The sequence below is a fragment of the Periplaneta americana genome, chromosome 11 (assembly GCF_040183065.1).
Source record: "Periplaneta americana isolate PAMFEO1 chromosome 11, P.americana_PAMFEO1_priV1, whole genome shotgun sequence".
Taxonomy (NCBI): domain Eukaryota; kingdom Metazoa; phylum Arthropoda; class Insecta; order Blattodea; family Blattidae; genus Periplaneta; species Periplaneta americana.
Window position 1 is genome coordinate 89,739,214 of NC_091127.1, and position 25,814 is coordinate 89,765,027.

Here is a 25,814-nt window from a genome sequence, read left to right on the forward strand (position 1 = left end):
TCCACAGTGTTACCTAAATTTTTATTTCGTATTTCTGCCTTATCTTACAAACGATTTCAGTCTTGTTCTAAATTCACTACTGTTGTTAAGCAACCGCAAAAAAAAAAATTGTTGTGCAATAATTTGAAATCATTTCAAAATTATTTAGTCTTCTAAATTCATGACTGTTATGAAACGGCCAAAAATTTTTGTACAATAATTTGAAATTATTTCAAAAGAACTTCTAAATTCATGACTTGTTAAGCAATGGCGAAAATTTGTTGCGGGATGATTTCAAGTTTTTTTCCAAATAATTTCTGCCTTCTTGGTATAAATGATATTGTGACGAGATGCATTGCCATGGTCCTTCGGGCAAATTGTAGTGGAATAGAAATGTTTTTTGAAAAGAATTGTCGTTATACGAATTTACCGGTATGAATTGTCGGTATACTAAACATGTCACTAGCAGAGAAAAGCACAATTTTTACTGTATGAAGAAAATCAGTACAATACTCATGAACCATTACAAAAATGCACGGCAATCATTGCTTTAATAGAAGAATTGTACACAACTAAAAGTGGGTGTTTATTTAAAAACTAGGTAGTTTATGAAATAGTCATAGTCTCATTCATTTAAGCAACAGCAATCTCGTCCTATTTCATACCGACAGTGAATTTAATATATTATTATCGTAATAAACAACAGTACATTAAGCTCTCTCAGACCTGCTGCATCGCTATTCCACCTGTCTGTCCAAGTTTTTCATTTTAATAGGTCTAGTCTACTTATGAGTTTCTTTTTGTCTGATAATTATGTAATAGGCCTATAGTATATGAAATTGCTGAAGTTAATACAAATGGAATATTCAATGTAAATTATATCATACTGTATAGATACATGTACCAGTATATAATGTATATTTATTTACATCTGAAGCTATACTATTAAGATTATGCAATTAGAGCAAAAGGATTTTGTTTCTATATTAAATAGAATTCTCAATTTTATTTTCAATATTACGCGTGATATGTATCCTAATAATAATATTTTAAACATTAATTAGATTGCTTAAATGTTTTGCAGAATATACAAGAATTCTATTTATAGAAATGTAGCCTAAGTACTGTTGTGTGTTACCATTATCATTATCTAAATTCTGAAAAGATGAACGAGGAAAAGTGAAATTTATAAGAAATAGTAAATGAACAGTACTTTGGATAACAGAAGAAAATATTTTTTTTTATCCAATGGCGGGTCTTTGCCTGAATTATTCACCCAAGCGTCCTCCTTTCTGAGTGACGCGTCAAAGGTGTAATTCTTTTTTGCTGATGTAGGTGTTCCCCTCGGCATACGATGTAAGCGAAATACATATCACCGCATGATTAAAGTAATAGTAGAACACGGGCAGGGAAAAGATGGTACCTAAAATCTACTGCAGAGTACAATCTTGGTCCACCACAAATTACACTTGGACCTACTGCAATTCCAACCAGAATTACCAGTGTGGGAAGTGATAGTCAAGCCGATTGGCTTAAATTAAATCAGACATAACAACACATACATACATACATCCTATATTTTATTATGTCTTTAAAAATTGCAAATAAATTTTCGACACATGTTTTCAATCTGGAAAGGAAGTCTTTTAACAGATTTGTCTCTGGTTGGTTAATCAGCAAACCCTTTTATGATATTAATGAGTTTTTTAATGTTAATATTGTTGAGTGTTTCTGATGCAATTTTATTATTTTTTATGTCTCTGTTGTTTATTTTATATGTATTACTTGACTTGTCAATTGCACAAATTTGTGTTCACTGACTGTATGATACTCAATATACATACATACATACAGACATACGTGTTCTGCCCATGAGCAGGTCTTTCACTGCAAACTCAGCATTCTCCAATCTTTTCTATTTTCTGCATTCCTCTTATTCTCTGCATATGGTCCATATATCTTAATGTCGTCTATCATCTGATAACTTCTTCTGCTCTGAACTCTTCTTCCGTTCACCATTCCTTCCAGTGCATCCTTCAATAGGCACTTTCTTCTCAGCCAGTGACCCAACCAGTTCCTTTTTCTCTTTCTGATCAGTTTCAGCATCATTCTTTCTTCATCCACTCTTTCCAACATAGCTTCACTTCTCATTCTGTCTGACCACTTCACATGCTCCATTCTTCTCCATACCCACATTTCCAATGCTTCTATTCGTTTCTCTTCATTTCGTCGTAATGTCCATGTTTCTGCCCCATAAAATGCCATACCCCATACAAAGCACTTCACTAGTCTCATCCTTTATTCTTTTTCCAGAGGTCGCAGAAGATACTCCTTTTTCTATTAAAAGCTTCCTTTGCCATTGCTATCCTCCTTTTGACTTCCTGACTGTAGCTCATGTTACTGCTTATAGTACATCCCAAGTATTAGAATAAAACTAATAATTATACTAAATAACGGAATATAGGAACAACTGAACTCCAAGTCAAGTGCCTAAGCCAATGTCAATGGGGAAATGGGAGGAGAAACATTAAAAAGTAGGCCTATGTAAAAATGCGTTCTTGGCAAGAGAAATTTGGGCTGAGAAAAAATGTAGTCTATGTGGATTCTAAGCCTGTTGGTCACTTGTCTCACTCGCATTTTCGCCTTACCATTGAAGGAACAATTGGAGAATTTTGAAGGGGAAAACCGAAAATGGACGTAACCTAATGAAGAATTAAACTTACGTTTAAAGAATTACTCAAGATCTTAATTCTAAATTTGTTTTACTTAGCTATTTAATGACGCTGTATCAACTAAACTACTGGGTTATTTAGCGTCGGTAGAATTAGTAATCCTAATAACGAGATGGTATTTGGCGAGATAAGGCAGAGAATTCGCATAGACTACCCGACATTCGCCTTATGGTTGAGAGAACCTCTGAAAATATCCAACCAGGTAATCAGCCCAAGCGGGAATCGAACCCACGCTCGAGAGCAACTCCGTATCAGCAGGCAAAGGCGCTACTGTCTGAGCTACGCCGGTGTCTCTTAATCCTAAATGGAATGAATTTAAGATTGTTGGAATACGAAAGAAGATATGGATTGAACAATTAACAATTTCAACATTATTGGATTAACATTTTAGGAAAAAAATTCGCTCCGGCACCGGGGGTCGAACCCGGGTCTTTGATTCTACATACCAAGTGCTCTGACCACTGAGCTACGCCGAATTCAATCCACAGCACCGGATCGAACCTTCCTCCTTCCATGTTTCCCTTTGTGGCCCGACTCCAAGTTAGGCATATAGGCCTATATGTTGACGTGTATCCAATGTCAACTGCCATTATATTAGGATTGCACTCAGCCTAACTTGGAGTCAGGCCACAAAGGGAAACATCGAAGGAGGAAGGTTCGATCTGGTGCTGTGGATTGAATTCGGCGTAGCTCAGTGGTCACAGCGCTTGGTACGTAGAACCAAGGACCCGGGTTCGATCCCCGGTGCCGGAGCGAATTTTTCTCCTAAAATGGCAAGTGTCAATATTACGGATAAATTCTGTAGGACAAATTAATATATCTATAATTTTATGGGATTAATTTAGAACTAAAATTATGCAACTTTTTCGCTTATGGCCTCAATTATAGTAACGATTTTTAAGTTTGACTTTATTAAAACAAGGAGAGGGATAGGTAGAACAATTCATAAAACATAATTCTCTGTTGCTCTACGTCACAAAAATTTGGACTTCACAAATAATGATAACTAAAGCCCAGATGTTTAGGCATTTATAACAGTTAAAATAGGCAGGCAAAAAAGGCAATAAAACGTAAAAAAAGATACAATAAATTTTGAAAAAGGCATTATAAATTTTAAAAAGGCATAATATATTTTAGCAATAAATTTAAATTATATCAACATAACTCACATATGACACATGTTGACTTATAAAATACTTTTTTTTCCGTGATTAACTATCTTTTTGCAAATCTTACATAACAAAGCTGTTCCATCGGTTGAAAACACATGAACACCAAATTCACTAACGTAAGCATGAAGTTTACTTTGCAGTGGTTTACTAAATTTAGGCATTCTAGCTAACGGATTTTATACTTTCTGTCACCCGACAATAACCGATTGTTCCTCACCAAATTTCTTTCTTCTACAATAATGAACACTTGTAGCACAAAATTGTAACAGTAAGATTTGAAAATATGAATGCAAACAATTTAAAATGCAACGTGACAACTTCTATGAGAACGGCCTTAATATTCAAAATTATAAAGCTGATTGTTGGTATCGTGAAGACATGACATTACATTTGTAACTGTGGATTGTCGATCATTATTCACCACCAATAGTATTAAAGCACGATTATTAGCAGATTAAGCACCGAAATAAATTACGGTATTTTTATTTACTATTATTAGTAAAGTGAGTCATTGTTTCATATATTTAAATTTCATACACATTATATTACAATTAATTAGAAAGTTGCAAATAAACAAGAAATATTGCTTTAATATGACAAAGATAGGCATTTATTATTGAATTAGTAAGAAAAACCTTAAAAAGGCAAAATAGAAAAAATAAATATTGGCCCTATCATTTTGATTTACCCCAAATCACATTTATATCTATAAAAAATGATTTATTTCCACCCAGTAAAAAAAGGCATTTTGCCAAGTATCCGGGTTCTACTGATAACAAATAGGTGCAGCAGACTCTAAACTGTTTCGACCACGAGAAGGTCACATTATTTGACCATAGAAGAAATGTGGAAATCCAAAACAAGTGGAATATTAATGGCACAGCAGAAATAATTGCATAGTTTAATACAGATTTCATTTTCACTGTGCATATGTTAGGAATGGCTGCCACAAACGCACAAGTCTGCAAATGCAGAAATACTAATTAATGCTAGAATACATAATAATATGATATACGATATATTATGTAACATATAATATGTCTACGCCAAAATATATAATCGAGTTGATTATATAAATCCATCAGTGTTAGGTACCGGTACATAAAAACGCCGTTATACTTACAGCAGCAAGGTGGCCCATAGAAACTGTAAGACCAATGACAAGAGGGGCTACTGCTTTGGATTCAGGACGGTTAGGATCACAGACTCCAAATACCACAAGTATAAGAGCAAATCCTAGAAAATATTCAATTCCAAATCCTTGGACAGACGTCAATACTTTATTAGGTAAAGTTGCACCCAGTAATGCTTGTTTCTCCAAAGGTGTAAGAGCCTGCAACAAACGATAAATATTTTTACAGTTAAGAAATGTACAGCGGCAACATTACATACGGTACTATTCAATAAAATATTACAAATGAAACTAAATAATAATAATAATAATAATAATAATAATAATAATAATAATAATAATAATTCGAGGCACGACAGCCCACGAAGGACCATGACCGACCAGCCGGCTGCTGACCTCACGTCCACATGCCGAAGCAGAGGTGGACGATCATCCAACCAGAATGGAGGTATCGTGTAGTTAGCACGATGAGCTCCCTCAGCCGTTACAGCTGGCTTTCACAACAGGATTTCGCTACTTATCGTAGCTCCTCAAGTACATCACGATGCTGGTAAGCATTGGTCCCATACACTGGCCGAAATTTCATGAGAAAATTTCTCCCCCCGAGAGGAATCGAACCAGCGCGCATACTTTAACTCGAGTCCTAGGCAGGATGCCTTAGATCACGACGCCACAGAGCGGGACACAAATGAAACAAAGTATTTAATGTTTTATGAAGTAGTGGTCAGAATGACACACATGGAAGTGAGAACTGAACTATTTGTAAATGAGACTGCAGAAAATGCAAACTGCAGAAATTAAATTCCTTTACCATGTAAATTGACGTACAGTCTTAAAAAAAGTTTTGTCGCATACGTGGTGTGTCTAAAAAGTTCGGTGAATGATTTCATATCTGAACTGCAACTTGGTGCACGTGCTTGCACATGCGCATGGTTCTTCAGAGACTTGGGGAGAATCGATACACAGCATGCAATGCATGTGGCTGGCAGTGTAAACAGACTGCGACCAGTTGAACGTAGTCAGAGTGAGAGGAAGTGTCACAGCGCAATGGAGCAACATCAAGTTCAGCTACAAATTGGGTAAGACTGCAACGGAGACACATGGAATGTTGGTGCAGCTGTACGGGAGGGAAGCCGTGAGCAGAAAATGTGTTTACAAATGGTTTAAACGCTTCCGTGAAGGGAAGGAAACAATTGAGGATGAGCCACGTTCAGGTCGGCCATCGGCAAGCAGAACCCCAGAAATGATCGAGAAAGTGCAACAAATGCTGGCACAAGATCGGCGACTGACTCTAAAATTGATTGCGGAGGAATTGGACATTAGCAAGGACACGGTGCACACCATCGTCCGCGATGATTTGGGTAAGCGGAAGATCTGCTCCCGATTTGTGCCGCACAAGCTCACAGACGAGCAGAAAGCAAAACGGATGGAAACTTCTGGTGATTTCATTTCCATGTGTGACCAGGATCCATTGCTTCTGAAAACCATCGTCATGGGAGATGAGACCTGGTGCTACCATTTCGATCCGGAATCAAAACGGCAATCGATGTCATGGTGTTCACAGACTTCCCCGCGACCAAAAAAAAAAAGCCGTCTGCAAAAATCCAAGGTGAAAACACTGTTGATCGCCGTCTTCGACAACAACGGTATCATCCAGAAGGAATTTGTTCCTGCAGGTCAAACCATTAATGCTGAGTTTTACCAGTCCGTTTTGAACCGATTGCTACAGCGTACCCGGCGGGTTCGGCCAGAGTTGCACAAGACTGTAAAATGGATGCTGCTCCATGACAATGCCCCTGCACACTGTGCGATCCGTGTGCGCCAATTCCTGGCTCAGAAGATGGTAACTGTTCTTGAACACCCTCCGTACTCCTCTGATCTCGCCGCCTTCAAGCGGGGAAACAGGAAAAAGTCCGCAGGATCCAGATCAGGGGAGTACGGAGGATGTTCAAGAACAGTTATCTTCTGAGCCAGGAATTGGAAAAGTTCGGTGAATGGTATCAGAAAGCAAAAAAAAAAAACAAAGATACAAACAAATTTTCTTTATTGCCCTTCAAAACAGTCGCCACCCGCTACAACACACTTTTGACAACGTTCGTACAGCTTCTGGAAACTATCAGCAAAAGCCTCCTGTGGAATCGATCGCAGAACGGCTGTCACACGATCTTTGATGGCATTCACATCTGCAAAACTTTCACTTTTCATGGCCGCCTTCAAGCGGGGAAACAGGAAGAAGTCCGCAGGAGCCAGATCAGGGGAGTACGGAGGGTCATTGTCATGGAGCAGCATCCATTTGCCAGTCCTGTGCAACTCAGGCCGAACCCGCCGGGTACGCTGTCGCACCTCCTCATACTCATCTTCTTTCACAATAGCCCTGCCAAGACTCTGGAATTCGCTACCTGCTAGCATCAGGGACTGTCGAAATAAAATTGAATTCAAACGAAAACTTACTAGGCACTTGGTCAGTAATTGATTACTTGTAAATAGTTTCTTTAATCTATCACAAAATATTTCAATATTCAGTAATTTCATCACTATGCAATTTTGTTATTCTAGATTTAATTTGTAATTCAGTAAATATAAAATATTCTTTGTTTCTCTATGATAAATTATCTAGTTTTAATTATTCAGGTAATCTTTTCGTACTTTGATTTTATTGTAATTGTAAATTTAATACTAACTGTAATATTATTTGTAATTGTAAATGTAAATTTAATACTAATTGTAATTTTATTGTTGATATTGTAGTTGGAATCTCCTGGTAGAGGGGCAGAGAAGGCCTGACGGCCTTATCTCTACCAGGTTAAATAAATAAATACTACTACTAAATACTACTACTACAATCGGTTCAAAACGGACTGGTAAAATGCAGCATTAATGGTTTGACCTGCAGGAACAAATTCCTTCTGGATGATACCGTTGTTGTCGAAGACGGCGATCAACAGTGTTTTCACCTTGGATTTTTGCATACGGCTTTTTTTTTTTGGTCGCGGGGAAGTCGGTGAATACCATGACATCGATTGCCGTTTTGATTCCGGATCGAAATGGTAGCACCAGGTCTCATCTCCCATGACGATGGTTTTCAGAAGCAATGGATCCTGGTCACACATGGAAATGAAATCACCAGAAGTTTCCATCCGTTTTGCTTTCTGCTCGTCTGTGAGCTTGTGCGGCACAAATCGGGAGCAGATCTTCCGCTTACCCAAATCATCGCGGACGATGGTGTGCACCGTGTCCTTGCTAATGTCCAATTCCTCCGCAATCGATCTTAGAGTCAGTCGCCGATCTTGTGCCAGCATTTGTCGCACTTTCTCGGTCATTTCTGGGGTTCTCCTTGCCGATGGCCGACCTGAACGTGGCTCATCCTCAATTGTTTCCTTCCCTTCACGGAAGCGTTTAAACCATTTGTAAACACATTTTCTGCTCACGGCTTCCCTCCCGTACAGCTGCACCAACATTCCATGTGTCTCCGTTGCAGTCTTACCCAATTTGTAGCTGAACTTGATGTTTACACGTTGCTCCATTGCGCTGTGACACTTCCTCTCACACTGACTACGTTCAACTGGTCGCAGTCTGTTTACACTGCCAGTCACATGCATTGCATGCTGTGTATCGATTCTCCCCAAGTCTCTGAAGAACCATGAGCATGCGCAAGCACATGCGCCAAGTTGCCGTTCAGATATGAAATCATTCACCGAACTTTTTAGACACACCACGTATATACTCTTAAGTCCCAGAAAGGAGGTAGTGCTCATGATCAGACATACAACGAAACAAAATTAATTTTATTACCTCAACTAGTCGTACTCTTGTGAACCAGATCACTCGTCTTCTGATCATACACACTGCCTCCTTTCTGGGACTTAAGAGTATCTGTGCGACAAAACGTTTTTCTAATAATAATAATAATAATAATAATAATAATAATAATAATAATAATAATAATAATAATCATACATACATACTGCATCAAATTCCTAATGATAATATATTAAGTATATTTAAGAAATGCATATAAACTTGCCTAGAAAGAATGTAAAAAATGTTAATAAAACAGCCAAGAGTCGCTTTTCATAAAGGAGAAAGAGCTGAGGAATGAAGAAAGAACAAAGGAAATCGGCAATGTTTTGGAAAGAATTGTTACGCTGCAGCAAGCAACAATGTCTATTGCTTTTTCAGGATTTACTTTCAAAAACATATTTCCTTCCTTGCTTCACTTAAAATTCCCGTGATTTCCCTAATAGTTTGTGGATTTTATCCTAACATATTCACGTTATCCGCATAAACAAGCAGCTGATTTAACCCGTTCAACTCCAAACCCTCTGTGTTATCCTGGACGTTCCTAATGATATATTCTCTCTAGAGCAAAGTTAAAAAGTAAAGGTGATAGTGCATCTCCTTGTTTTAGCCCGCAGTGAATAGGAAAAGCATCCGACAGAAACTGGCCTACACGGACTCTGCTATTTGTTTGACTGAAGCACATTTTAATTTAATAAAACTGGTTTCTTGGAAATATAAAATTCAATAAGAATATTATATAAAACTTCTCTCTTAACCGAGCCTTTTTCAAATCTACGAATAACTGATATACTATGCCTTTATACTCCCATTTTTTTCTCCAATATCTGTCGAATACAAAAGATCGTATCAATAGTCTACCTAATACGTCTAAAACCACATTGATGATCCTCAATAATTTCATCTGCATAATATGGAGTTAATCTTCTCAATACAATATTGGACAAAATTTTGTACGTCAATAAAAGGGATATTCCTCGAAAGTTACTATAGTTTGTCTTTTCCCCTTTCTTAAAGATAGGTACAATAAAATTATGAACTAATTTCATGGTTCTGGTACAACTTCCATTTCCCAAATAGCAAGTACAAGCTTATAAATTTCGCTAGATAATGCGCTTGTATTAATTCCGCTGGAATTTGATCAACACCTGGAGACTTTTACTTTTTCAGCTATTCTATCGCAATTTCGACTTCAGAAAGTGTGGGTTCGAGTATAAATGGCTCAGCAGTTTGTATTTGAATTTCGTCCTAATCATTTCGCTTTGCCATATGTACATTCAGTATTTGCTCAAAATAGTTTTTCCATCTGTTCAGAAATGAGAGTCTGCAAGGAAGCCACCATTCTCATCCTTGATCACGTTTACCCTTTCCTAATATCCTTTCTTAAATTCCTTTATGCCCTTATATAAATCTCTAATGCTTTTATTCCTAATATTTGTCTCTATCTCATTCAGTTAGTAATCTCTCTTTTCATCTTTAAGTGTACGACTTGCTCCCCGTCTTTCATTGAAATAATTACCTCTATCAATCTGTTCGATTAATCGATCAATTTCTGTTGTAAGATTAATCGATCAAAATATTCTTATGGAATAAACGAGCCGATTAAAATTAATCAGTTGTACTTGTTATTAATTATTTTGTTCATGCAAACAGACTAAAAAGTCCGACAATATTAGTTTCTCAGAAATTGTTTAGGTACTTCAAAGCACAATAATACCACAGTCTAGTATATACAGTCGCGAAGGTCAATACGTAGTAAATATGCAAACATTAGATAGTTGCTCACCACTAGGGTCGCTAATATCTCCTCATTACAGGCAATGCAAAATAGTACCGTCACAGTCTATTGTTTCTAGCACCCTCTAAACTCAAGGTTCGTGATTGTATAGAGTAGACTGTGATAATACCGTTATTTTGAAACCACAAAGAAGCTGGCAGGTAGCATAGAACAAATCTTTGCACAAATACTTAAAAAAAGAGATGGAGATATGAGGATAGTGACCTGATCTACCCTTATTGAAAGTTAAAACACAATGCGAAACCCTTATTAAGTTTTATGGTTTTCCTTGTTGTCATCTCGTCTTCCTAACACATGAAATGCATATTTTTCACGATTCGCACCCCTTATCCCTTAGCCATGGATACACTCTGTGCAAGTGAGAGAGTAACTTCTCTTTCTAAAATTTTGTAACCCGATTACAGTAGGGGCCAGTAGTCTGTTGCTTTGACCGCTGCACTGTTGTAGTTTCTTTACTGAATTTGTAGATGAAGCTTGTGTGTTTAGTTTGCTAAAGAAAAAAATCAGATTTCTGTGGTCTGTGAAAAGTGAAAACTACATTATGTCATATGAGAATTTGAGAGGTAAATTCGGTGAAACTAAGTAGGCCAGTTTTGCCATATTTAAACAAAATATTTTTTATTTCATTACAATAAATATTTTAGTATTTTTATCACATAAATAATAAATATACTTACAATTTTTTGCACATAAAAATCTGCTTCCTGTTAATAAGTGTTCATTGTAACTTATTTTCGTAACATTGGAAAGGTTCAAACAAACTTCAGCTTCTTCAAATTTAACGCAGTAGTCTGGTAGTATAGAGAGTGAGTCAGCCAGGATCAGCGGAAAGTCGTAAGCATAGTAACTGCTGCACCATCGCAGTTATCAGACCTGTGATGTGCAACTGTATACCGTACATTTAGAGTGCAGTAGTGTGTCCATTATGAAATATAGCCTTGAACAACGAGTGTTTATTTACAACAACTTTGTGAAATACGAATCTTGAAGAAAAGTTGTAACAAACTTCCGTCAGTCATACCGTGATTCGCCAGAGTCTTCTATAGCAATGATTTACAATTAGTGAAGAAATTTCGTACAACTGGATAAGTATTGATAAGAAACGAACACGTGTGAAGCGTGTTCTCACTGAGGAGATGTTAGATGAAATTGGCCACCGACTAAAGAGAAGTCCTACGACATCTCGCCGTGTAGCTCAGCAGGTAGGAGTGTTACAGTCTTCAGTGATAAAAGGTATGAAACAATTAAAATCAAAACCTTACAAAATTCGTGTAGTTCAGAGGTTAACGGAACCCGATTATCAGAGCGGACTTAGGTTTTTGCATGTGCTTTCAACAGTCAGTGTATGATGAACTAATTGACCCCACCTTAATTTTTTATAGTGTGGAAGCATAGTTCCACCTCAGTGGTTACGTGAACACTCAAAACAATAGTTACTGGGACAGTGAAAATCAACATAGTTTTCACGAACAACCGCTACATGACAAATTTGAGCCATTTCGGAGAACGAACTGCGGCGAGTTGCTGGACATGTCTTCAGGAGACGTGCAGCTTGCCAGATATCACAAGGACGTAATTTTGAACATGAATTTTGAATTCGGTAAGTACATCATTACGCAATAGGCCTATTAACCGCAAAAGCGCTGAACGAATCCTCCGCATATGATAGCGTTGTTACATATGAATCAGCCGCTGTGAGTGCGGTTAGGAATCTAGCCCTGGCTGGTTCACCCAGAATATCTATTACTGCCTTATTATGAGTTATTAATTTCTCAAGGCGAGTGATGGCAACACCAAACGTTTAGATGTAGTCTGGGTGGATCTTTTTAAAAGTACTGAAGGAGAACTCTCAAATTTGAAGAGAGTTGTGGAGTTCATTATGTGTATCCCTGGAACAAATGCGTGTGTCGAAAGATTATTTTCTCGCATGAACGCTCTATGGACTGATGAGAAAAATAAATTCTCTCTAAAAACAGTAAAACCAATGCTTGTTGTAAAATCTTTCTTCAGTGAGGACTGTGTTGCTTTTCATGACATGATTCTTCAAAATATTTATTTATTTATTTACTTATTTATTTATTTATCTATATATTTATTTATTTATTCTGGTGTAGTTAAGGCCATCAGGCTACACAAAACATATAGAGAGAAAAAACACTATAAACAAAGTAAAGCCACACAAAAATATACACAGGATGCAGTCACACAGACTTTAAATGAGTGATTAAGTATCATAATTAATTGTATCCTAACTAATTAACTAACATAAACAAGAAACTTGCAATTTTAATGTAGATTAAAAAAAGAAAAAGAAAAAAAACACAAATCAATACTTCTAGCAATACCTAAAAACATTAACTAAGAGAAAATTTTCCAATTTAATTTTGAATTGTGATAAAGTCCGGCAGTCCCTGACGTCATTAGGTAACGAATTCCAGAGGCTAGGTATTTGTACAGTATAGGAAGATGAGTATAAAGACGTTCTATGATGAGTGATAGAAAGAAGTGCTTGATGTCTGTTTCGAAGAGTTGAAAGAAATTGAAAGCGCGATAACAGATAATTCGGAGTAGAAGTATGCATGATTCTAAACAGAAGAGACAGTGAATGTATTGTTCTTCGTTCTTTCAGACGCACCCATGAAACTAACTGGAGGGAAGGTGTTATATGGTCATATTTACGAGTATTGCAGATGAATCGTATGCACACATTATGAACACGTTGTAGTCTCTCAGCTAAGAGTGAACTTACATTAGTTAGTAAGGAATCGCAATAATCAAAATGGGGCATTACAAGCGTCTGAATAAGATTTTTTTTAGACTAAGTGGAACAAGGAGTGAAGTTGAGAAAATATTTTTTTTGCAAATGTGTGTTACTTGAGTTTTCCAATTTAGATCGCTATCCATAAAAATGCCAAGATTTTTAACTGTTTCACTATATTTAACAATAATCCCATTCAATATTATATGTGGTATAGTACTACTATCAAGAGTGCTTCGTAGACGATTATGTCCCATTACGATTGCTTGCGATTTCTCTGGATTTAACCTTAATCCAAATTTATGTGCCCAAGTCTTCGTTTATTTTGTTTACTGCGTCACTAGTCTCGTCAGGGTGGAAATGCAAATAAATTTGCAAGTCGTCAGCATACATATGGTATCTGCAGTGTTTTATCATATTAGTCACGTCATTAATATAGATCATGAAGAGTAAAGGTCCGAAAACTGATCCTTGTTGAATTCCAGATTTCACGACACACCATTTTGAAGAATAATCGCATACAATGACACATTGTTGACGTTCGCGAAGGTAGGATTCAAACCAAGTAAAAGAACTTTCAGAAAGATTCAGAAGTCTTAATTTACATAATGGAAGGTCCGTGTCAACTGTATCAAATGCCTTACTGAAGTCAAGTAATGTCAGTAATGTTAATTTTCGTTCATCCGTGGCTTCACGTATATCGTCATTCACTCAAACAATTGTTAAGTGAAATTCATTCTTTAGAAAAGTATTGCAAGGCCAAGATGGATTGATTTATAAGAATATTGTCCCGTGAGTAACTTAGTGTATTTTGTAGCTATTTCTGTAATAACTTAGTGAAAATAATTTAAAAGCAACTTATATAAAGAAGCCTAAACTTAACGCAAATATTGCTCCCTAACAACTTTACTACACACACACATTGAAAGATTGGCATATTTTATGGGTGTGCATACTAAACTTACTCAGTGATAACTGATGAGTGTCCCGTATTTTTTTTTCCAATATGTCAGGGAACCTTAGCCTACGCCGTGAACTCTGCATTGCACGGACAAAGGAAAAGTAACAACTTAAAACCTACGGACCAAACTAATGACTTTATAAAGCAATACAAATTTAACACTAAGTTCTTACCTTGAGAATTCCAGTACCGGCGAGCGCTCCCAGACACTGAACTACGATGTAGAAAAATGCCTTGAGAATGGTTATTCTGCCGGTTACGAGCATGGCGCACGTCACTGCAGGATTCACATGTGCTCCACTCACGTGACCTATAGACTGTAAGAAAATATAACCTACATTACTTTTTGGCATACTATGATATGAATGAGAGGAGCTTCGTATTAAAGACTGCTTTATTTATATTTCACTGTGAAGCGTAATATTAACTTCACGGAAAGTATACATTTATCAACATACTGTACTAAATTTAATATTAAAAAATATTAAGATAGTCCAACCTTGTATTGAGGAAGGAATATATTTAAGGAAACAAAATGCATTGAGTGAATATTGTTGTGCGACTTATGACGTCATCAAAACATTTTGGAATGACATCATATAGTTTCTTTTAATATCATCTAAAAGAGCATATTATTTTTTGTTTCGTGATGCAATATATCTTGTATTATACAGAAGTACTGTAGTTGTGGTTATGGTAACTATGGTAACAATTTAAAATTATTATATTTTTGGACGATCATCCCTTAGCATTTAAGCAGTCGCGTGGGGGTCACGTTGATCCCCAGTGTTATATGCTGGTTTGTATTATTTTTAGGCTTTTGCCTCCATTGTCCAGCTTATCAGTACCTTCCTGAAAGAGTGTCGGCAATACGACTACATGATAACTTCCAGTTTATCACTGTCATTTGTTGCGTTAATTTAAATTTTCTAGGCTGGGGGTTCTGTTGACCCCCACGCGACTACCAATGTCATAAATTAGTCCACAAGTAGTATAGTATTATTTTTGTGATTCTATATGTGAAATCTCTTACTCTAGAAGATTATGGCAAGTAATGATGCTTATGAGCTAGACGATTTACATAGAACCAGGATATTTCATATTTTAATTTGTTTTTCTAATTGGGGGTCACTCTAACCCCCACGCGACTACTAATGTTACAAATCAGTCCACAAGTATTACAGTGTTACTTTTGTGGTGTATATTACATGCAAATTATTACTTAAGAATATTCTGGCAAGTAATGACCCATATGAGCAAGAAAGTTTACGTGGAACTATGAATTTTATATTTTAATTCGTATTTTTGCTTGGGGATTACTTTGACCACCACGCGAGTGCTTAAGTGTTAAGCTTCGTCACGAATCGAAGTCATATGGTTATCATGGTCTAGTCATGGCCATCTTGATAATCGCCTAATATAAATACATTTTCAAAGTTCTTAAAAAAAAAAAAAAAAAAAAAAACAAAGCCATTGATATAATAAACTCATGTTAAATGTGCATTTATATATAAATTTGTTCAATGTTGGCCTGTTAGGATTAAGAATGTGACGTCATGCCGTAGCCTGTTTTTCCCCTACTTACGAATGATTTTTAAATGCTTTGTAAGGTGACAATCTCTGGTTGCTATAGAAACAAATGAAATAATTGCAGTTATAATTACTTACCGCACTAGTGCAGTAAGTAGAAACAAATGGAGCCTTTACTTAGAAAAATACATATTTTCATATCTTCTTTCATTTAAATGACGATCGTTCGAAAATAGTATGCAATACATGTGTGTTAAGTGTATTACAGAAACTCGGAAATTGAAAATACTCGACTTCGTCTTGTCTTTTCAAACTTTTCCTCGTTCCCGTAAATCTCACTTACCACACTTGTATCGAAATATACTATTTTGGCCGATCGTGTTTTTTAACAACCTTACCGATGTTGTTGGTAGATAGGCCTTGTAAGTTAAACTTACAACACACGTGCGGTAAGCAAATAAATCAAATCAACTTCTATTTACTTAAAAGTAACGAACTAACAGTGTCGCGCACCACTATGTGCTATGAGGAAATAACTAAATGTCTTAGGTATAGGCCTACCTGTACTCTTTATAAATTAATTTATTGGAGTGGAGATAAGAAAACAGGAATTAGTATAGATAAGACGTAAGCGTGAAAACCATTTTTGACGATTTCCGGTGGTTGTTCCGAGAACCACTCGTGGAGTCCTGGCTGAACGCGAAAATATCCATGGAGTAAAATACGTATTCAAGCATTAACCTATATCTGTATGCAATTTATTTATACTGGTGTATAATTAATGTGTCACGTACAAACATTTTATATATGCTATTTATTTATATTGCTCTATAGTCAGTGTATAATTAATGTGTCATTTACCTACTTCTTTGAAGACAAAACTAAACTTTCTATCATTTATTTTATTACAACATTTTTGCAATTGCCGTCGAATAATAACAAATGGATAAAACCTATCGACAAATACGAATAATAACAAATGAATGACACCTATCGACAACAAACGGTAATCACACATGAAAATGTTAGCGTTCAAAAAGGAACTATTTATTTAAATTAAACAGTGATTAATAATCATTTAATTTTTTAATAAGATCGGCTAAAAAATAGTATGCAATATATGTGTTAAGTGCGTAACAGAATCTCGGAAATAAAGAAAACTCGATTTCGTCTCGTCTTCTCTAACTTTTTCTCAATTCTGTTATAATGCACTTACCACACTTGTATCGTAATATACCCACTATTTTAAGTCTTTGTGTTATGAAAGCAGTTTTAATGATTGAATCAACATAAAAAAGATGTCCTAAACAGAAAGTAAGGAAATTGAGATCCTGATTATGATAAGATCACGTGACAGAAAACTTACACATCAAGAAGAATGCACACTTTTTAAAGGAAATCGTATAAATAGGCCACTAATTTCTCAGTCGACAGCGAGTAGACTAGATTTAAATTCTCTATAATTTTCTGCTGTTTTATGTTGATTTCGCAATGAAACTTCTTTCGTAACACAATGACTAACAAACTATATCAACAATTAAATTGTTACCATAGTAACAACAACTACTATAGTGCTTCTGTATATAACAAATTAAATATTGCATAGCGATACAAAAAATATGCTCTTTCAGAAGATAATATTAAAAAAGCATAGGATGTCATTTTAAAATGTTCTCGATGACGTCACAACTCGCACAATAGTCTTAGGTTTGCCGTGTATGAGATTTTGCCCAAAATCTCATCATTAAATTTTAATTGCATTCCCTTCAAAACTCTGAATGTTATGGATTGTGTTGCTAGTTTTACATAATATGTAGTAAAGCATTTTTTTTTTCACAAAATAGTTTAATACATTCACATGTAGATAAATTTAATATCCGTTCTTCAGACTGTTCAGCATTAAACTTATTATTCAATAAATTTTGCAGATTGCTCGATTACTTTATGTATGAAAAATACTTAAGATATTAAGTATTAAATATTGATATATATTTATAAATATTTGAATATGATAGTACTATCTAAAACATACAGTATCCATTATAGTTATTTACATTACAAGACTGTTAGGACTCATCCTAGACAGTCGTTTGACCTGGAATAAACACCTCACTTACACCCTTCAGAGATTAAGATACAGACTTCATCGATTGAAAGCAACACTTTCCAGCTCTTGTCTTTCCCTTTCCAACAAAAGATTAATATACTATATGTCATGTTTCTTAAACCTATTTGGCTCTATGGATGTTCATTATGGGGATCGGCTTCTATAAGCCAAATCAAGCGTATTCAAACATTCCAAAATCGGGCACTAAGGATAATCACTGGAGCACCATGGTACAGACCGATTATTTAGTCCTGACAGCTCGGCGACGCGAAAGAGGGGAAGCAATAGGAGTAGTGGGGAGAGCTTCGGAGTAGAGATAAGAGCGAGCGGTCAGTAAAGAAATGCAATACAGCTTAACTGTACTGGAAAAACACTGCTATACCGCACGTGTAGGCCTAACATCCGATCGCTTTGAATGCAAGCGACTGACTAACCCGAACACCCCTTGGCATAATTTCATAGACTCACCTGACCCAGGTGCACATTGTCGGCGACTGTCAGGACTAAATAATCGTACTGTACATGAGAAATGAAACACTTCATTCAGATCTAGATATAGCCAAACTAGAGACTGTAATTCATTCTTCCTACACACGGTTATATGCAACATTGCCAACACATTCTAACAGCTTAATCAACCAGATTCCTCGGAACTTGCCCCCTGCACGACCTGATTGTCGCCTCAAGAGGAAAAGACACTGATTTGTTGATGCTTTGAGGAACGTTAATGGACATCATCCTCTCCACAAGTCTCATATTGTTGGAATGTTAATTATTTAACCACAAATGATAGTACAGATGAAAAAAAAAAAAAAAAAAAAAAAAAAAAAAAAAAAAAAAAAAAAAAAAAAAAGACTTATGTAGAACTTAACATGCGAGCATGAAATTTAACTAAACGAACGACAGCGAATTCAGTTATCTATGTGAGCATGTTGAGTTCTTATAACGGTCTGGTCGTGTATTGTACAACGTTTTGTGGTATTTTGAATCTTATATCTTAAGAGAAAATAAATTAATAATAATTGTATTTTGCATGTTGTTGGAACAGAAATTATTGAGAATTTGTAGATAAAATAACAAATTGGGAAACGTCTTAATCAGTTACTATGACAAGAAAAACGTCACAATCAGTTACTATGGTAGAAAAATAAAACAAAAGTATTTACTTTAATGGATTGAGATTAATTTGTAGAAATGGATTGCATTGAAATTCCTAACGACATATTGGTAGAAATTCGCGAGATCGATATTGTAAGGAACTGTCACTATTAAAATGAATAGCGAAAAAAGAAGGCGGTGAGTGAGATGTTAAATGAAACGGTTGTGTAGCCCGTCAAGTGTAAAATAAAAGGTGCTAGCCCGTTAAGTTGTACTTAACTTACATAGATGCACCTCTGTTAAACAATCTTCACGATTCAAAATAACAAACAAATTTATATAATATAGGAATATTTCATGTAATCATAATTTGCATGTTTCGGATAACCTTGTTACTTTCATATTAATATTTTGATAAATAGGTTATATTCAAGTAGGTATCTATGAGTTAGGAATCTATGAGAAAAGTTCGTAAATATTCTCTTTTTGGCAAGAGTATAAAGTTTGTGAATTGAGGCGAAGTGAAAATGTATGTATTTTGTTAATTTGTTTGATCATAAAAAATTATGATTTATTTAACGACGCTCGCAACTGTCGATGTGATATCAGCGTCGCCGGTATGCCGGAATTTTGTCCCGGAGGAGTTCTTTTACATGCCGGTAAATCTACTGACATGAGCCTGTAGCATTTAAGCACACTTAAATGCCATTGCGATCTAGGCCGGGATCGAACCCGCAACCTCGAGCACAGAAGGCCTAGCCAGGCCGACCTATTTCATCATATCACAACATTATAGCCAACCTATAATATTAATCATTATCTAGGTTAAATACTAATTTGTAATGGTCAGCCGTATGTCCTGCTACATGAAACAAATATTTCACATTTGCAATTATTTTATACGAACATAAATATTCGACTGCACTTTCATGTTATTCTTCTCTATGATTGATCTGTAGGTATACGGATATACAGGGTGATTCACGAGAATTTACCGTCCTTAACGGAGCTTATTTCTGAAGATATTTTGAGAAAAAAATGTCATATAAACATAGTTCTTATTCTCAATATTTTCAGAGTTACACTAATTTAAAGTTGTTTGTAAAATACGTTTTTTCTTTAGTTTGATGGTAAAAGAATAATACAAGTAGAGAATGAACCATTCAGAAGTATTGGCAAGTATTATGAAGCTAAATAAGTGCTGTGAACTCCTTAGTTGCTTCGTACAGATATCTTTTTCTATTTTAACTAGAAAATTACATTATTCTTACGCACTTATCACAACAATTATTACAAATCACACCACTTCCACGGACTTAATGATTTGCAGTTCAATTATGCATCCTAATTTATAGTCTTGGAGAGTTTACAACACATTTTAAAAAATGTCGCCGTCCGCTTCAATACACTTGGCCGCACTCTTGTGAACGACACTCGTCGCTCTACGTAACCTGCATAAGGCTATCTTTGATTTCCGTAGCGCTCGCGCTGGCTGATGACTGCTCGCTGACCAAGATCACGCGTTGTTCACAGCAATACGTTCCAATAACGAAACGTAACTCTGTAAATATTGAGAATAGGACTCATGTTTATATGACATTTTTTTGCTCAGAATGTCTTCGGAAATAATCTCCGTAAATGATGGTAAATACTCATGAATCAACCTGTATTTCATGGCCTTGTGGTAACGTCAAATTTCCATTGTGAATGATGACTCAGCTGCTTACCTTTACTGTAACGTTTACGTTCTCGCTTTAATGTTAACGTTTTCATTTGAATGAGCCTAGTTCTTTCCAGAAATGTTTATCAGTAAGTTACTGATATTAACATAGCATTCTGGACGTTCCTGAATTACATTTCTGAAGTGAGAACCCTAACGAAATAAGTGATCATAGAATCATAGCCTATTAGACTAATGAAAAGAGAAGTTGCTTTAGATACTTGGAACAATGCAAGTAATGGCAAGGTAGCACATTTTGTAGCCTCCAAATAATACGGGCTAAACTGTAAATATGAATGTTAAATTTGTTTCTTATTTGTGTTTCGTGTACTATTTACGTCATGAAAGCTCGAGTTAATGTATTAATTCCTTACTGAATTTGTACATTGAATATTGCATCATCTTTGGCAGTGCGTAAGATGAGTAGCAGTGCCTGAAGTGATTATTTACTTTTTTACGCACTAGTGTGTTAAAGGTTCAATTTACGCACTGATAACATTGGGTAAAATGTAACTTTATGCACTATCATAAAAAATATTTTGGTAGCAATTCCAATATCTATGACTTCATAAAGCTTGTTTTATATAAGTACCACTGCAGTCAAGCATTGATAAATATTTTATGACTGAAATTATCCTATTACATTTGCATGACTAGATATAGACTAATTATATTTCAGTATGTTAGCAGGTAATGATAAAACAATAAAGGCTGTATTGTACTTCTCTTCGTTTATAATTCTTTGTTTTTAGTAGTTCTTTTACGACGCTCTACAACATCTCAGGTTATTTAGCGTCTGAATGAAATGAAGGTGATTATGCCGGTGAAATGAGTCCGCGGTCCAGCACCGATAGTTTCCTAGTATTTGCTCATATTGGGTTGAGGGGAAACCCCGGAAAAACCTCAACCAGGTAACTTGCCCCGATCGGGAATCGAACCCGGGCCAACTGGTTTCACGGCCAGACGCGCTAGCTGTTACTCCACAGGTGTAGACTTATACTTCAATACCTTATCAGTTAACATTGATCACTTTTTAATTTTATAAGTATTTCAGCATTTGATTTTGTTTTAAATGTTTCAGCCATATTCTTATAATAGTTATTAATGCTGTAACTTCATCAAGGTTCTCTTTTTGACACGAGTTGTCACGAATGTAAAATTTGTGAAACTCGTACAAAAATAACTTTACGATTGTGTAGCATACAATGTTTTTTCTACGATAGTACAAATTTACATTAAAGAAAAAGTTCAAGTTGGAGAGGTTATGAGCTCACGATTTCATGACCGTCTAAAATGACAACCATTAAGAAGTAAGTATATTTGGAATAGTCTGTTTTATTTATGATCACGATTTCATGGCCGTCTAAACTGGTTATAATCAACAAAGCGATTAGAAAACGTTAAGAAGCAAGTAACCATTGAATCGTAGGCTATTACACTGATGAAAAGTGAAATTACTTCAGATTCTTGAAAGAATACAAGTATTTAATACTACATATGTAGCTCAGAATAATAGGGATAATAATGTAAATATGAATACTAAATTTGTTACTTATTTGAATTACGTGTAATATTTAAGTCATGAAAGACGATGTAATGCATTACTTTCTTGCTAAATTTTCTTTGGCAATGTGTATTGTGGCTCGGGTTAAATGAGAGGGGAAAGTTACATTCCCTTTCTCTCTTATACCGAATTTTGCACACCTCTGCTCCCTCTTACTTATTTGTCCGATTTCATAATCTTTCTCGCTATCATAACTTAAATACTCGGTCACAATATAACACGCTAGAAATACCACTCCACACATCATCTCCTTATTCTTCATCTTTCACTGTTGCTACTTCTTGTCACTGGAATTCTCTGTCGCCTGAAGTCAAGGGCTGCCGAAATTTAATTTCTTTTAAATGTAAATTAGAAAAATATCTTATGATGATTTGCCAGACCTAACGCGTTGCAAATATTTAATGCAAGTATTCCACTGTATTTATTTATTTGTTTCTTATTTTTATTATATAATCATGTAAATTATGTTTATTTATCACTTAACACCAATATGTATCCCACTGTGTTGTTTTTTTTAATTATTTTATTAGTCTTTTTTATTGTGTACATTTTATTCAATTGTCGATTTCTGGTTTAATTAAGTGAATCCTACTTACTTGCAATCTAATACTAATATGTATTCCATGTGTTTGTTTTTATTTTTACTGTGTACATTTTTAATTGAATTATCGGTTTCTGTTTTTGTGTGATTCGTATTTTATTCTAACAACATTAATATATATTCCACTATGTTTATTTTTATTTTATGAGGTAAATTTTTATGTAACTACCTCTTTTGATCCCATTATGTAAATCGTATCAGTATGTAATTACTTAATTCCGATCCAGTTGTATGTTCAACTATGTAAGCAAGTTTTAATCCTGGCTGAGTGTAAGAAAAGGCCTTATGGCCTTAACTCTGCCAGGTTAAATAAAGTCATTATTATTATTATTATTATTATTATTATTATTATTATTAAAGTGATTACTTACTTCTTTACGCACTACTGTGTTTTAAAGGTTCACTTTCCGCACTGATAACAGTGGATAAAATGCAACTTTATGCACTATCGTGTAAAAATTACTTTCCTTCCAGAGTTTTAATTTAACTACTTTTATTTAGTAGAGCATGGGTTCTGTTTGTTTACCATTAGGTGAGACTGCTTGGCTGGCATATTAAGTGGGAACGACTTTGTACGTTTCGACCTGAACTTCTAGTTAAAATCGTGTTGGTATCTTGGAAATGGGGAAGCTACACGTGGTCCACAGCACTGCCAACACAGTTTGGCACAGTTAACATTTTAAACGTTAATTTATTCTTGGCAGTTAACGAGTTCCACATTATAATTATACACAGGAATTATTGTAAACATTCTACTATTAGACTGTTCTTACGACTCTAATTTTATTCTAGAGAATAGTAAACAAGTATTAAAGAAAAAAGAATTAATTGTCCACCGCTGTGGCGTAACTGTTAACGTGTCTGAATGTCTGACCATGATACGAGAGGGCCCGGGTTAAAATCCTGGTTGGAACAAGTTACCTGGTTGTGGTTTTTTTTTTTCGGGATTTCTCTCATCCCATTAAGATCAAATGCTGGGTAACTTTAGGCGCTGAACCCTGGCGCTTGGCATTACAGCCTTCATCTCACTCAGACGCTATATAACCATTCCAGTTGAAAAAGCGTAACAAAATGAACCAAAAACAATTACTTACTTAACGATTATAATAGCATTTAACATCTTCAGTAAGGAATATCCATACTTACACATATTATAACATAGTTTGGTTACGTATCTACGAAACTGGTTACGGTTTAATTGCTAAAGGAGAGTGATTTTGAGATACAAAGCCCATATCCGAAGAATAATACCACAAGGTTTCGCGAGGTTTTGTGGTACTTTCACCGTGTTATAGTTGTACAGCAGCGGTAACCAAAACTCGAGCTACAGTGATTACATGCGATAGACAGCCTATAAAGTAAGGAGACGGAGGAAAGGTACTTGGCATGAAAACTACTACCAGTGGTGGTTCCTGTACTAACATCTAGATCAATCCCGCGGATAAAAATCTCAAGCTTTGCTGTATCAGTAATGTCACTACTGTCATCATGAGCCAGTGAATAATATACGATTTTTCTTGCTTATTTTTTAACCTTCCTGTTGAATATAATCAGGAATTTTCTAAATTCTTCTCTCGATACTTGGTCGAGAAATTCGTAGTTTTTCAAAATTAAGAACTTCTTATGGACAAGTTATTTAAGCTATTTTAATCATTACTCTTTTGAGGAATTCTGTTCTATTAAAAGGCTTTAGAGCACGAGATATTTCAAACACTATTAGGTAGCTGACTTCCTTACATTTATTTATCTCATCTTTCTCTTCCTGGCTATGATTTAAAACATGTCAATTCCTGACGTTTAACAGTTCGTTGGCACATAGGCTAATATTGAATCAGTTTTTCTACATTATTATTATTAAATGAATAACTAGTAAATAGTTACCCTCATCTAAAGATTAAGAAGATTAAAATTGAGCTAAAACCTAATAATTTTATCCTTCTAGGGAGAAGATCTAAACATATCAATATTCACAGAAGAATTACAGAAAGATATACTTAGTGTGTCAGTAATGTGTATGTGTATGTATTTATTTACACTGCAAATGGGTATATACCCGGTGGCAGTGATAACTAATTACACTCAATAACGACAATTAAAAATAAACACTATTTTTATAAGCACAATAATAATAATAATAATAATAATAATAATAATAATAATACATTATTCAGCGTGGCAATTAATGTTTCTATATACTCCTAATTATTGAACCGTTGAACAAAGTAAACATATTACATTTTGTCCGACAGAATAACGAAAAAGTTCTCCTTCTCATTCTTTACGAAACCACTTCTTACTGCTTGTTGAGACAGAGTATGTAGTGCGACATGATATCGCCACTGCTTGATTGCACTATGTAATCACGACGCCCGCTTTGGTCACCGCTGTTGTACACACATTCAATGTTTCAGAGCTCCATATCAGGGACGGTGGCGTGTCATTAGCCGAAAGGTTAGTGTGTCCGCTTTTCACGCTGGTAACTCGGATCCGATTTTCTGGAGAGTCCAAGTGGAATTTGTGATTGTAAAAAAAGTACGCTTAGTGGTAGGTTTTCGCGGGGTACTCCCGTTTCTCCTACTGGAATTCCACTATTGCTTCATTAATCACCATCATGTGCTGCTATACAGTTGGCCTCCCATAGTGCACCGAGGATAACTCCTATGGCAGCAAGAAGAACTATAGCTTCTTTTACCTTTTATTACTTTGTTATTTAACGACGCTATATCAACTACTAGGTTATTGAACATCGATGGGTGGTGATAGCAAGATGATATTTGCGAGACGAGGGCGAGGATTCGCCATAGATTACCGAGTGGAAGAGAAGGCCTTATGGCCTTAACTCTGCCAGCGAAAATAAAACATTA

At 35.5% G+C, this 25,814-nt stretch overlaps 1 protein-coding gene across 4 annotated transcripts in view; it reads right to left on the reverse strand.

Moving 5' to 3' along the window:
- Prip (prip) overlaps positions 1-25,814 on the reverse strand; it is a 217,104-nt gene that overhangs the window by 34,050 nt on the left and 157,240 nt on the right. For all 4 annotated transcript variants that reach the window (XM_069839750.1, XM_069839747.1, XM_069839748.1 and 1 more), the window contains exons 3-4: positions 14,504-14,647; positions 5,007-5,216 (exon numbers count right to left, since the gene is read on the reverse strand). In XM_069839750.1, coding sequence (XP_069695851.1) covers positions 5,007-5,216; positions 14,504-14,647 — 354 coding nt within the window. The remainder of the gene's footprint in view (positions 1-5,006; positions 5,217-14,503; positions 14,648-25,814) is intronic.